Source organism: Phyllopteryx taeniolatus, chromosome 5, assembly GCF_024500385.1.
Source record: "Phyllopteryx taeniolatus isolate TA_2022b chromosome 5, UOR_Ptae_1.2, whole genome shotgun sequence".
NCBI classification, from domain to species: Eukaryota; Metazoa; Chordata; class Actinopteri; order Syngnathiformes; family Syngnathidae; genus Phyllopteryx; species Phyllopteryx taeniolatus.
The window spans coordinates 31733467-31747856 of record NC_084506.1 but is presented as its reverse complement, the minus strand read 5'-3'; the positions used below and the strand labels follow the sequence as shown (position 1 = coordinate 31747856).

The following is a 14390-nucleotide window of genomic DNA, read 5'->3' as shown; positions in this document are numbered from 1 at the left end:
TGGGCTGACAGTGAAGATGATTGACACTTGAGAAAAGTTGTCTGACCTTAGGGACATCATTATGGAAAATTGGGAACTGTTTATAATTGAGAACAAATTTGCATAACACAGTATGTCGCCTCTCAGACGTGCTTAAACGAAAGAGGTAAAAAGTACCACATGCCATCCTGAGATAACATTGACACCGTCAAATATTTTTTTTATCAAGCCTTTGAAGCACACCCCTTCTAATGCACAACATGGATCCATGTTGATCCATGCTTTCTGAGTTAAAAATCAATGTACTTTCCATCCATCCATCCATTTTCTTCCGCTTATCTGAGGTCGGTAGCTTTAGCAGGGAAGGCCAGACTTCCCTCTCCCCAGCCACTTCAACCAGCTTTACCGGGGAGATCCCGAGGCGTTCCCAGGCCAGCCGAGAGACGTAGTCTCTCCAGCGTGTCCTGGGTCGTCCCGGGGTCTCCTCCCGGTGGCACGTGCCCGGAACTGCAGACACTGCAGCGATCCGCCTGTCGATCTCCCTTTCCATTCATCCCTCACTAGTGAACAAGACCCCAAGATACTTCAACTCCTCCACTTGGTGCAGGATCTCATCCCCGACCTGGAGATGGCACTCCACCCTTTTCCGACTGAGGACCGTGGTTTCACATTAGGAGGTGCTGATCCTCATCCCACCGCTCCAGTGAGAGTTGGAGATCACGGCTTGATGAAGCCAACAGAACACACAATACGTTTGGACCTGCCAGGTCAGATCGGCATCTTCCCCCACCATCGGGTGGTGTTCAGTTGACAGCTCTGCCCCTCTCTTCACCCGAGTGTCCGAGACATCCGACTGCAAGTCCGATGACACGACCACAAAGTCAATGATCGAACTGCGGCCTAGGGTGTCCTTGTGCCAAGTGCACGTGTGGACACCCTTATGCTTGAACATGGTGTTGTTTATGGACAATCCACGGTGCGCACAGGAGTCCAGTAACAGAACACCACTCGGGTTCTGATCGGGAGTGCCGTTCCTCCCAATCACGCCCTTCCGGGTCTCACTGTCATTTCCCACATGAGAATTGAAGTCCCCAGCGGGAGCGCTCTCCAGCACCCCCTTCGAGGTCTCCAAAAAGGGTGGCTACTCTGAACTGCTGTTTGGTGCATAGGCACAAACAACAGTCAGGACCCGTCCCCCCCACTCGAAGGCGGAGGGAGGCTACCCTCTTGTCCACCGGGGTGAACCCCAATGTACAGGCGCCAGCCGCCGGGGGTAAACAAGTATACCCACACCTGCTTGGCGACTCTCACAGTGGGCAACTCCAGAGTGGAAGAGAGTCCAAAGCCTCTCAAGAGGACTGGTACCAGAGCCCAAGCTGCGTGCGGAGGCGAGTCTGACCGGAACTTCGCAACCTGACACATCAGCTTGGGCTCCTTTCTTGCCAGAGAGGTGACGTAAATAAATAAATAGGATGTATGATTTAGGCGTTCCTTAATTTTTATGAGCAGTTATGTGCATTCAGACAGAAGCTGACCAGCTCACTGTAGTCATACATATGATAGCAATATTCTTTATTGATCCTGCGAGGAAATGATTATTTACATTCTCCTGTTGGCATTCTGTACAATCAATAAAGCTCAAGAAATTGAAGCTACCGCTGCAAGAGTTTGAACCTGTACTTTGGCCATCACAGCACCCTTCAAAAAAGGAAAAGTGGAGTAGCTCAGAAGCTAACTGTGGACTGTGGCATTTATTTAGCTTCTTCGCATACATAAAACCACGTCCAAAAATAATCAGATTTACAAAACAATAAAATGCACAAGAAAAATATAATACAGCAAAAGAAAATCCTTCAGCAATGCTTACAACTACATGGTGAACAAAACATTTGTTTTTATACATATTTGTGTTGGTATGTTACACAACTGATGCACAGATCACATATGCATGCAGGGGAAACTTCCTGTCCACATTCTGCTTGGAGGGTGAAAGAAACACAAGGAGCAATTGCTCAAATGCCTACAATTTAGCATTTTAACATGAATAAACAGAACCTATGTACATCTTTCATTGTTACAAAAGTACATTGAAAACAAACTGTATGCAGTCCTGCTTTGTGACTGCAATTTTTTTAACATAATCCAACAAAAGCTAGCTACACAACTGAGCGTAGTGTTTAAAAACAAGATGGAGTGACAAACGCAGTTAACACTCATTCACTGCCAGCCTTCCCAGTTAACAGATATTTGACTTCTAAAGCAGTCAACGGCAATGAATGTGCCAAGTGGCTCCAAAACAACCAACACCGTTAACCTCAGAATAATAATAAGCGATCCTAGGAACACATTTGACCAGAGTGCAACAACTTTAGATTCAGCGCTTGTATTTTGAACACTCATATCAAAAACATTGGCAAGATACGAGAGGGTTAAAGAATAAAAGCGGCAAAAGATGACGGCCACATCCTTCCCAATGTTAAGGCTGCAAAACAAACCCATATAAGCAAATGGAAAAGAGAATGTCGGTGGTTATTTCCAGGAATTTGAAGGTGTCCTTGTAGTGTATAAAGTATGATGTCCACATATACATTTTGAAGGGATGCTAATGGGCCCATTATTTGCAAACTATGTTGTTTTATTTTTGGCAACTCTATTATGTATTTTGAATATATACAAAAATGTATGTTTGCTTCACAACTGCCCTGTTTTCAAATGATAGACTGTACTGTAAGTTGTTTTTCTTTTAATGTGCTTTTGTGTTATGCGTTCTAAAGTGTGCGTGTATGAAGTCTGGTTGTTGGGCCAGTGAATCATCCCAGAAGCAGCCCTGACAGGGCGTTTAAGTCTCTCATGTACGGGTTGTCGCTGAGGATGCGATCAATCTGTTGCTTCTGGTCCGGGAAAATCACGCACAGCTGCCTCTTCAGCTCGGACGTCTCCCCCGGTGAACGCTGGGAAGGGGGCGACGGCGAGGGAGAGGCGGTGCGGCGCCGGCCCGGGTGGGGCCACTGCGCACTGGGTTGGGGCATGAGGGACGACGGAGGCTGGGGTGCGACGGCTGGGGTCCGCGGAGTGGAGTGGAGGGCCTGCACGTAGACTGGATGCTGCTGGTTGTTGGATGGACGCAGGTCGGGGGGCCTCAGAGGGGGAGGGGCCAAAGGAAGATGCCTGGACGGGCACGGTAAGGGAAGGAGAAAAGGTGTAAATAATGATGTCCGAACTTTTTTTTTTTTTTTTTCTTTTAACAGCAGGTCACATACAGAAAAATGCAAAGGGGGGTGGGGGGGGTGGGGGGCACCTCACCATGGATTTTTGAAACACGCTAAAACCAAATTCAATACGATGTAGATCAAAATATGCTATGCAGGTATTACTGTGATATCAAAAAAACCTTTTTATGAAATAATTGGGTGATGTAACATTCAACTTAAAACATTTTTAAAACAAATAATTACTTGATCAAGCCTCCGCTCTTTGCGGGGGATTACTGTGTAGTTCATATTTATGACCGCAAATCCTTATGTGTGTGGTCAACAGTGTTGCCACAGTTACCTTGAAAAAGTAACAACTGTGCGTGCATGGACGTAAACGTGAACGTGCGTGCGGCACTCACGTTCACGTTTACGTACACTTTGCTATGAATAATTAACCCGCAATGCATTTCACATTCATCACGCCAGTAAAACTGGAATTCTTAATGTGTAAATACAAAAGTAACAACAATCAAATGCACTTTTTACTCAAGAAAATAACTAAAATAGTGTTGCGATAGTGAAATTGTGCATTTCTTTGCACTTTTATGGTACTGCACCGTCACTGTGCTTTGTGTAATAAACGATCACTTCCCAATCGCTTTCTTCTTCGCTCTTTGTTCGAATCACTAACTACAAATTAGTATTTAGTGAGAGACATTAATGATGCAAAAGCAACTAATGATGGTTTGAAGAAGTAACTGTCGTCTGACTACTTTGCTGGGGAAAGTAAAGCGGTACTTTGCCCGTTACTCAAAATGGCGTTTTTTTTTGGCATCACTGGCGGTCGACCCCGAGATTGGCCGAGCCGCAGACTCCGTGCCTGTGACGTGAAACGGAACTTTAGGCAATAACGAAGCAGAGGAGCAACAGCTTGTGTTGAGTGTTGCAGAAGCTGTCTCAAAAGTCCTTCACCATTATATGAATGAAAAATTAGCCAACAGTTCTCTGTCTTCTACTGTTATTTATTTGTAATGTGTGCGGTCAGCTGGCGTACACCACACATAACAATTTTATCCTTGTCATTTGTGGGCTCCGTGACAATTTTAACACTTTGTTTCGACGTCCCAATTAAGGAAGCAAATACCTGTTGATTTTACGAAGGAAGATGTCCAGATGAGGTCCGTTTTTCCCCAAAGGGTCATCAGGGATCATGAAGTGGTCTTCCACAAAAGTAAACTGGAGTAACCTGTTAGTGGGGGGGGGGGGGGGGGGGGGGGGAGATTTGAATTTTAGACTGTATCCTGCAGTCAAATAACATCTGCTTGTGTCGTGCGAGGTTTGAGCAAATGACCAATGACCTCTCCTGAATGATTCTGCGCCACGTGTCTGAAGAGTTGACAAAGTCTCGCAGGTTGTCGTTTGTTACAATGACACCGTCTGTTTTTTCCGCTAAGTGGAGCAGGAATCTAAAGGAGAGTGCATGTATTAGACAATTCCGGAGTTCCTTGGTCATTTTATTCTAATAGCTATTTTCATCTTTTATTACTCATACTGTTCTATACGTGTTGAGACTGTAACTATACATGCATGCTCAAAACTTTATTTCCTGCTTCTTCATGTGGAAAAAAGTGCTTCCATATTAAATGTATGACCACAATTCAAACGGTGTGCGTGCGTAGTTGTGTGTGCACCTGTCGTCATGCGAGGCTATCCTTTTGCCACAGACTTCTCTGGAGGGGGTGAAAGAGAGCAGCCGCAAGTCTTCTAGTTGATTTAAGAAATGTTGTTCTGCAGAAATAAATGGACATATGGAATCAGAAAAGACAAAAAAAACAGCACTGGATCCTGAATCTGTGTTTGGATCTTTAATTCGCTTCAAAGGCCCTGATTCATTCATTAGTGTCAAGGTTGTTTTCTAGTCATTCATAAACGCGACACATGCCGTGAGTACCTGTTGTGAATGGGTCTCTCTTCTGGCGCCACTGAGGAACAAATACAGTGATCTCCCTGTGGCCCCGCCTCCAAAATGTCTCCACTGCCAGCGCTATCCCTCGACAGGAGAAGAACCGATTTAGGCCGTGACTAAAGAGACACAAAGAAAAACTGATGACAACAAGGAACAAAATGTGTGTAGTATCTATTTTTTTTACGACGCTGTCCCTTATTCAGGTCAGCTGGTGAGCTGGAGCCTATCCTAGCTGACGTTGGGCGGGAACCAGATGGACCCTGGAATGCTTGCCAGCCAATCACAGGGCACAGGCAAACAACCATGCGGGAGGGGGCAGGAGTACAAGCATGTGGAGCACATGCACACGCGCCACACCGGAAGGCTTGCTGAGATTTGAACCTCGGAACTGAGGCGAACCTGCAAACCACTAGCACACCGTGCTGCCCAGTGTGCAATCATATAAAACACCACATGCCCCTTCATCCCTTCTCTGAGACAAATCTAATGCAGTCCTCCCTTGTATGTGTATGCAAATCTAAGGACCGCATTTCCCCAAATATTGGCTACGTAACTACACAGAATACCTAACGTTATTAAAAATTATTTACAAAAATATTCATTAAAAGACATGTACAAATTAAAAAAAAAAAACTATTAAAATATGTACTACATTTGAATTACAATGGTGTGAAAAATTGTTGCCCCTTAAGACGAGATCATCATTATTTCAGTTTACAGTATATACTTTTTGTAACATTTTTCTTCAGTGGTGTGCTTTATGTAAAATAAATACCTTGGCCTAAAGGTTAGAAGACCCTGGTCTAGCGAAGTAAATCAAAAAACTAAATGACAGAGATCAGCCTTCAGTAAGGCACCATAAGTCTGTAATACAATAGGCAGTAGTTACTGTATGTATATGTACAGTAGTGTGAAAGTGTTTCGCCTTTTCCTGATTTCATATTTTTTCACTTGCTTGTCACACTTCATTGTTTCCCCATCATCAAGCAAATCTAAATATTAGTCAAAGACAACACAAGTAAACACAAAATTCAGTTTTTACCTGGTTTTTATTATTAAAAATCCAAACCTACATGGCCCTGTGTGAAAAAGCGATTGCCCCCTAAACCTAATAACTGGTTGGGCCAACCTTAGCAGCAACAACTGCAATCGAGCATTTGCGATAACTTGCAATGTGTCTCTTACAGCGCTGCGGAAGAATTTTGGCCCCCACTCATCTTTGCAGGATTGCTGTAATTCAGCCACGTTGGAGGGTTTTCGAGCATGAACTGCATTTTTAAGGCCATGCCACTGCATCGCAATAGCATTCAGGGCAGGGCTTTGACTCGGCCATCCCAAAGTCTTCATTTTGTTTTACTTCAGCCATTCAGAGGTGGACTTGCTGGCCCATGTTGGTTTGGATTCAAAATATATAAAAAAAAAAATAATAATAATAATAAAATTTAAAAAAATATGAAATCCGGAAAAGGGAAACACTTTTTCACACCACTGTACATAGACATTAAATAACTTTTGCTTATTGTATTATAGACTTACAGTCCCTCACTGAAGCAAAGCAAATGTATTTATATAGCGCATATCGTACACAAGGTAACTAAAAGCATTTCAAAACAAAGAAAAAAACAGATTCTAAAAACTTAGAGAGAAAAATATAAGTACAATTAAAAAAAGAGTACAGTGTAAGAAATATCATTTAAAAGCAGAAATCCTCTAAAAAGCATGAGAAAAAAGGAGTTTGTGAAAACGTTCACACTTGGGGCTCACGTCACTGAAGGCGGAGCTCTGTCATTTTGTTTTTTAAATTACTTCTCAAGACCAGTGTTTTCTAACCTTTGAGCCAAAGCACTTATTTTACATAAAGCACACCACCAAAGAAAAATGTCTTGTCTCAATAAACTAACTGAAAATCTGGGCCTGTTTAGATGAACACAAAGCTATTATTCTGTTGTGTGAATGGCTACAGGTGGATACAAGTTAATTGTACCTTGCGCTATTTCATGGAATACTGTTTAATTGTTCTTCCTGTCGCAGGGATCTCCCAGACGCAGGACGCAGACGCACAAAAATTAGCAGGGACGCATAAAGTACGATCAATCCCGTGTCTAATTTTGTTGTGGTTGAGGAGACAGGACCATTTGGTCGCATATGTGTCCTAATTTCTGAAAAAAAAAAAAAAAAAAAAAAAAACAGGGTGCGTAGAGGTGCCCAGTCATTTGAGGTAGAAAAAGAAAAAAAAAAAAAGTTCTCGTCTTGAAAGCACACATGAGACTCATTGTGGTCTTTAAACCAATCAGAGATAGGGAAGGGCGGGGACCCTCTGTCTGATTGGCCGTGTGCGTGTCTGTGTGGGACACGGTGGGACATTTCCCGTTTCCTGTCAGCTTGCAAGTCTGGAACCCTTTGCCCAACAAAGCAAATACGAAAGTGAATAGGGCGCTCGTATGCTCACATTATATACAGTATAGCGTTACTATTACTACTGAACATATTGACAATGCAGTGTCGAAAGAAAGATCGCAGACTTTTGAAAAGCAGTACAAATTTTGACTGAAAACAGGTTGCTTTGATCTACTTGTGTCATTTAGGTTGCTACTTGGCAGTTTTTCTTAACCAACTAGAAACTTGAGCTGAAATATCCGCGTTTGAGCAGACAGCCCCAGACAAATATTACAATACACGAAAGCTGTTGTTTTTCTTCGTCTAATCTAAACAAGGGTAGCGCGCCTTTGCCTTCGTGGTAACGAAGACCTTCCCAAAATTCTCTGTCAATTGACTGTCTGTTGTCGTACTAGAGCGGCTCCAACTACCGGAGACTAATTCCTTGTTTGTTTTTGACATACTTGGCAAATAAAGATGATTCTGATTTTGATTCTGATTTAAACTTACGCCATTGCCACATTGCTGCCATCTATGATGATGTGGCGGAGTTCCGGTCGTCCCGGCTCATTGGGTAGCTTCAGTTTATACGGAGTCTTCAATGACTGGTGAAAACGGGCCAAACCAGTCACAGGGGGCGCGGGTGGGTTGCTTGATGGAGGACTCCTGGCTCCGCTGCCGTGAAAGCCCAAGTGGCCGAGGGTCTGGTAGGCAGAGGAACGGCTTGTGGTCAGGGCCGACTGAGGGGTACAATCAAGTCCTTTACATCGTTTCAGTAAAATATTGTGAATGAGAAAGGTGATAGTAAACATGACATGCATCTTAAAATGTACCATGACATAAAACAAGTGGAGTAAAGCTATCAAAATGAGAAAACCTCCATATTAATGTAATACCTACATTGGGTGTGGAAGCCACACAGGCGGTGCTGGCCGTCAGCCACTGGGGTGTACTGCGCAGTGCAGTCACACTCTCAACTTTCACTGATCCACCCAAAGTCCGAGTCCCACCTCTCGACAGGTGATCCCGATGTGAAACGCTCCCACCTCCCCGTGCCAAGTAGTCTGTTCTGGATCCGGTCTGGGTGTCAGCGTGCGCCATCGTCATCCTTGATGTCCGAGTATCGGCTGTTTTGCTGTTTGTTATGCCGACATCGTCGTCATCGTCAATGGTAATGACCTCGTAGTTCCCTGCTCCTCCTTGGGCACTAGAGCTCCTCTTGATGCTAATAGCCTGTTTTTTTTTTTCACCAAAGTAGCACCATGAAAAACAAAACACATGACATAATGCAAATATTAAGAGACTACCAACTAGAATGGTTTGGCACCATCCATTAGAACCTGTCCAAGCTGATTTTGAGTGAGAGGCGCTGTAGACTATGCACTGGTCAGCAGCCAATCACAGGGCACATCAACATTCACACTCACACCTACGGACAATTTGGAGTCTTTAATTGACGTAAAATGGCTGCTTTTGGAATGTGGGAGTAAGCCAGAGTACCTGCGGAAATCTCACACAAGCACAGAGCCAAAATTCAAACGCTGAGCATGAGAATTATGAGGCGAATGTGCCAACCACTATGTACTAGGCTTGGGACGTTATCAGATTCTGACGGTATGATAACCTTGAGCAAAAATATCACAGTATTTAAATTACAGCACTAAAATCTTTTATTTTGAAACATTTTTTTATTTCGATGTCAATTTTGACTAACGGTGAAATCCGACTTACGCGGACATTCGGGTTACGTCGCCAGCCTAGGAACGGAACTCGAGGACTTCCTGTATTTGGCACATTAAATATCGTTTCCATGTTGCGTTTACACAAATAAATCAATATTACCACTTAGTAAATCACAATCACACTGTTGCATCAGTGGTGAGCTATTTTTGAAGAGACCCGCTGGCTACTTATGTGTTCCTTGAGGGCTCCATGGTGACTGCGGGCACCATGGAGGTGATTCCTGCTCTTGAATATATATATAAAATACAAAAAACAAACGTATTTACAATTAAACTTACCTATTTTTGGCTTTTGCTACTAAATTTTCAAGTGAAAAAACAATCACTACAAAACACAAAAGTAAGTTAAATTATGTACAAAAAAAATCAGCGTCCCCTTAACTTGTCTGAAACACCAAGTGCCTCAAGCTTTGAGGAGCTTATCCGGTTTCTTCTGTCTGGCTATGATCTGCCCGGTTTTGGAGACGATTCTCTCAGAATGGACTGAATTTGCTGCTATGCAGAGTCATTGTATGAACAGCAAGTCAGCAACAGTTCCATGAACTGACACCATCATGAATATATTTTTCTCAATTTGTATTGTCAATAAAAGGTGTCCTCTGCGTGTACGCACACTGGCGCCCCAAGTCGGCTCTCATTAAGACGAACTGAGTTGACTGTTTCGTGCGCGAGTCTCGTCTTTGCTTTGCTTTTCCTTTCCACCCCATACTTTGGCAAACTGACTCGAACCGTAACACTGCGGCTTAAGATGGGCGTTACCTGTTGAGTGTTGGTTTCGCTGCCACTGCAATGCCTCCGGTGGCCAAATCCATTACTACTGGCTCCGTGATGGTTGGGCTTAATATTTTCTTTGGACCGCCCTGGATCCCGCTCCCTTTCCCTCTCGATGGCTAGAGAGGAGGTCGTTGAGGAGGACGCGGGAAAGTCGGAGGAGCGCACATTGTTCAGTTTGGTTTCTTTTATTCCTCTTTTTGTTTCCTCCTCACAACTGTTTGTTTCTGCCACAATTTTTTCAAGAATAAGGAAGGTGTCTTCTGTTTGTCCCGTATCCTTGATGACACGCTCGACCACATCCTGCTGATAACCCATGGTTCTAAAGGAAATTTGGTTGAAAAAAATAATGTGTTCATTAAGATGAAATGAAACTGCATTATCATGATTTGTATTACTGTGATGTTCACCTGAAGAAATTGACCAAACAACGGAGGTTGGTTTCTGGGCTGACTGCCTCGCTTTCGTCTGCGATACCCTCACAAGGGTCCAGCATGATTGGACCAGCAACTGTGTTTGCTTTAGTGGAAGAGGAGGAGGAGATTGTGCACGAAGCAGATGCGTTTTTGGCTCGATAACCACTACCGGCCCCGTGGCCATCTCTGTCCCGGTGTCGCTCCCTATCCCTCGACCTCTCTGGGGACTCATCTCTCCGCTCTAGAGAGTACTGTCTCTTAGTGTCCCGAGTTTCGCTCTCAGAAGAGCGCCGCTTGTGTGACGGCCTGATGCCGTTCAGCAGGATGGCCTCGGGACCCAAACAGATGCCGCCTACTGCTTTTCCAGCGCTATCGCCAAAAGGTGTCGTCCGTGTCCCTCTGTCCTCAAAGCTGGTGTCAAGGATGCGATTAGAAAGCTCTGTCACAGGGGTGCTACTCTGTGAGCGGTCTTGCTCAAACTCCGCCATGCTGGGATGCAGGTTCTGGTTCAGGAGAGCCAAAGATACACAACACAATGTCAGATTTTGGTTTAGCGTGATCTTAAAGGCACAACATGATCAATGCATAAGATGTATGCTGTAAAGACATATTGGACAAATTGTGTCCAAATGTTTACTAGTAATTTTGGTGTTTATTGTTCACACTTTTAACAGAAATTAAGATGGGAAATTCTGCTCGCTTACTATACATAAAAAATTCTGTTCCACAACGGATGTAGAATTCGGTCCTCCAAGAAAGAAATCTCGCGTGATCAAACAAAAAACGAAGAAGAAAAATAGCAACAACCGTATGACACAAGACGTAACACTGAAGAGGACACATGAGAGGATGCAATGATGGTGGTCTTGGGATTCATTTTTAAAAGGAAAAATCATAAACTAAAAACCGAGGAAACACTTGGTGGAGACGTTAAAGAAGCACTCTCGGGCTTCCCAAAGCTCCACGAGCTGGTCTTCCATTTCTGAGGTCCACAGGACTGTGTTTTAAGTGTGGTGTAACCATGTTATTTCAATGGTATGCTTGGATTTTGAAGGCCTGATTGTACTTCTTGACAGGTTGCGTTGTAATTTTGTTAAATTAAAGGCAAATTAAATCAAATGTTAGTTTCTACAGAGAAACCAACAGCTAGAAAACGCCACAAAACAAGCCCCAGGAAATCAATTTGGAGGGGGCAATAGGGAGGCCCAAGCCGTTTTATGTTCTTTTAGGGGAGTCTGATTGTGTCACACTTTGAAAGTCCCTACTGTAAAGAATGTCCCACACAGACTTGATAGGTACATTTCCTCTTCATAACAGCATTTTCCCCCCCTGCATTACACAAAAGCTGTCATTTTCACTTCTTGTGTGTGTTCAGTCACGTCACTTGGTGTGCGGCGGCCCTAATATAAAGCTGTATTGTCTGTTACAAACACTATGTCCTTAAATGATAAGAACAAGAGGTAAATAAAACATGCGCACTCAAGATAGAAGAGAAAAGGGCCTTCCACAAACTGCATAATGGAAGCAGGGAATTCTCCAAACTGTCTTGTACACTTGAAGACTTAAGAGTCTGAAATAAACTTTAAAGCCCCTGTTTGAATAATCAATTAAGAAAGGTCTGCCCCCCACCCCTATAGTCCCTATAGTCGATTACTGTACAGTAAATACTGTAATCCTGTATTTATGTGGAAGTTGATTAGAAGACAACGATTCTCAGTCTCTAAGTACCCGGGATATGATTTGAAAACACAAACCAGTGATGTGTGTGAGCTGGTAGGACTGTGAACGAGTCCCAGTAACTCTTCTTTCAGCGCACTGGGTAGTAGAAGAAGCTCCATGGTGTACTTATCATCCCTTTCCTCCACAAAGGACTTGAATGCTCGTTTCACTGCCTGCTCTCTGTCACTCAGTAGACTTCGCTTTTCCTGCATAAAAAGGACAGGGAGGCAAAATTCTGACATAAAATAATCTTGCTCATTAAAAGTGTTTTGGTTATCCAAAGGGGTGGTGGACAAACATTGATCTATTTTATATCCCCTGTAAATTGTTGGATATCAACCTCACCTGGAAAAGTGCCACGAACTGCTGAACCCTGCTTTGTGCCATCACAACAGGCTCAGCGCGGCCCAACAAGCGCAGGCGTCCTGGCTCAGGAACCAGAACCTCAGCGCTTGTATCCCGTATGAGTTTATCCAGGAAGAGTCCCCGGGCTCCGGCAAAAATACAGTGCATGTCCACTGGGTAGCGCTCTTCTTTCTGCAGCTCTGGGTCACACAGTCCCCTTACATACTCCTGTAAAACATGAAAAAGCAACATTATAGGAGAAATATTATGCTCCCCCCCCCACAACATACATACATATATTATATATATAAACCAATCACAATGGCTACTCAAGCAAACAGCTGCTGCAGCAGCAGCGTGAAGCGTGAGACTTCTGCTTTTTAAATTTGACGTTTGGGGTAATTTTGGATTCCCTGTAAATCCGGAACACAGAAATGGACAAAAGAAACTCCAACCATGATACGCAATTGCAACACGAAAAGACACAAGAAGTTGCTGTCCTGGACTTTTTCTAGTATATGGGATGTAATATTGTCTCTTTGATGCTGATGATCAGGTCATTTAAATTTCTCGAGCTTATCTATGTCACTAGCGAAGATCTCCGCCTACCTCTCCGGTCTCGAGCCAACGTGGGTCTTCTACACGGAGGCAACCAATCAGAGGAAAGGGGGCAGTCTTAGCCAAATATTTACAAAGCGGATACAAAACTGGGTTAAACAAAAGTAGCTGTCAGAGGCGCCTTTTCTGGACACTTGTATGACAAAAACAAGGTGTTTTTTTAAAATGAAATTGACACTTGTATATTAAGTCCATATTAGAAACTCACTCTATGAAGGTCTATTACATGATAATATTTCTTAAAACAAATTGCTGATTCTGTTCGGTTAATTAAGTCAGATTTCTTAAGATTATCAGCGCTGTCGGGGGGAGTTGCGGGGACCACGAATATCCCAACATGTCCAACTTCATATTGTTTTTCACAAATCGATACTTTTCTCTTTTTCACATTTATTTTTGTGTTTTGCTAGCTCAATATTGGCCCATGAAAAGCAACAGGCAAGCATGGCAGGAGGGAGGGACTCCGTGCGGACTTATAAAAGACTATTTGTGCAGTGAATATCAATGGTATACGCATTCATTACAAAGACCGCTCGCAAGTACAGTACAGTTACAGTATGGATGAAACAAGTCCACAACTTCCACTATTGAGGGAAAAACTTATATTTTTGTTGCTGCTGAGATGGCCAACGAGCAAAGTATCTTCTAAAGGACTGAGAGAAACATCTGGACCAAGTCGAAAAGCTGTTGCTTGTTTGGATAAACGAAAAACAGCTCGTGAATTATTGCATTTCTGAGACTATCAGGAACTTCCATGGTGACTTGTTAAGAGAAGAGGAAGCTGCAAGCCAGTAAGTAAAGGTAGGGTGGATTTTTTTTCCTCCACCATATTGGAGACCCCTGGTTTAACTGTACCCTCCCCCAACCAAATGAAGACAATTTAATTGTTCAGCCTGTCACTAAACGCCACTGGCATAGATAGATGAACAAACATATAAACAAATAATTACCAATTGACCAATTGGATAATTTCCTGCAGCATACCTGACTGTATGCAGAACAGTGATTGGGAATCACTGCTCTACTTGGTAGTGAATTTGGGAAAAAAAAATGCAAGTTCAAAAGCAGGCAAAAAGGATATTAAGCACTAAACTAAAAGGAACATGATTGACACGGCTGTACTATCTTAACTATCTCACCATAACTATCCCTGGCAGCTGACAGGGAAGTAAGCAATGTCATCTTATGAGAGCTATGAAGCGTTACTTGAAAGGGGTGACCCCTTAACGCTCGCACGCATACGCAGCTCAAGACACAAGATGCA

At 43.4% G+C, this 14390-nt stretch overlaps 1 protein-coding gene across 2 annotated transcripts in view; it reads right to left on the bottom strand.

Moving 5' to 3' along the window:
- Nucleotides 1–1534: 1534 nt before the first annotated feature.
- The window catches only part of n4bp1 (nedd4 binding protein 1), a 13553-nt gene continuing 697 nt past the window's right edge, over nt 1535–14390 (bottom strand). Inside the window, exons 2-12 of one of the 2 annotated variants that reach the window (XM_061774910.1) lie at nt 12509–12736; nt 12199–12369; nt 10439–10947; nt 10017–10350; nt 8416–8748; nt 8026–8255; nt 5125–5255; nt 4865–4961; nt 4532–4639; nt 4318–4419; nt 1535–3147 (exon numbers count right to left, since the gene is read on the bottom strand). In XM_061774910.1, coding sequence (XP_061630894.1) covers nt 2790–3147; nt 4318–4419; nt 4532–4639; nt 4865–4961; nt 5125–5255; nt 8026–8255; nt 8416–8748; nt 10017–10350; nt 10439–10947; nt 12199–12369; nt 12509–12736 — 2601 coding nt within the window. In that variant the 3' untranslated portion in view covers nt 1535–2789. The remainder of the gene's footprint in view (nt 3148–4317; nt 4420–4531; nt 4640–4864; nt 4962–5124; nt 5256–8025; nt 8256–8415; nt 8749–10016; nt 10351–10438; nt 10948–12198; nt 12370–12508; nt 12737–14390) is intronic. The other variant, XM_061774911.1, reaches the window with a different exon arrangement.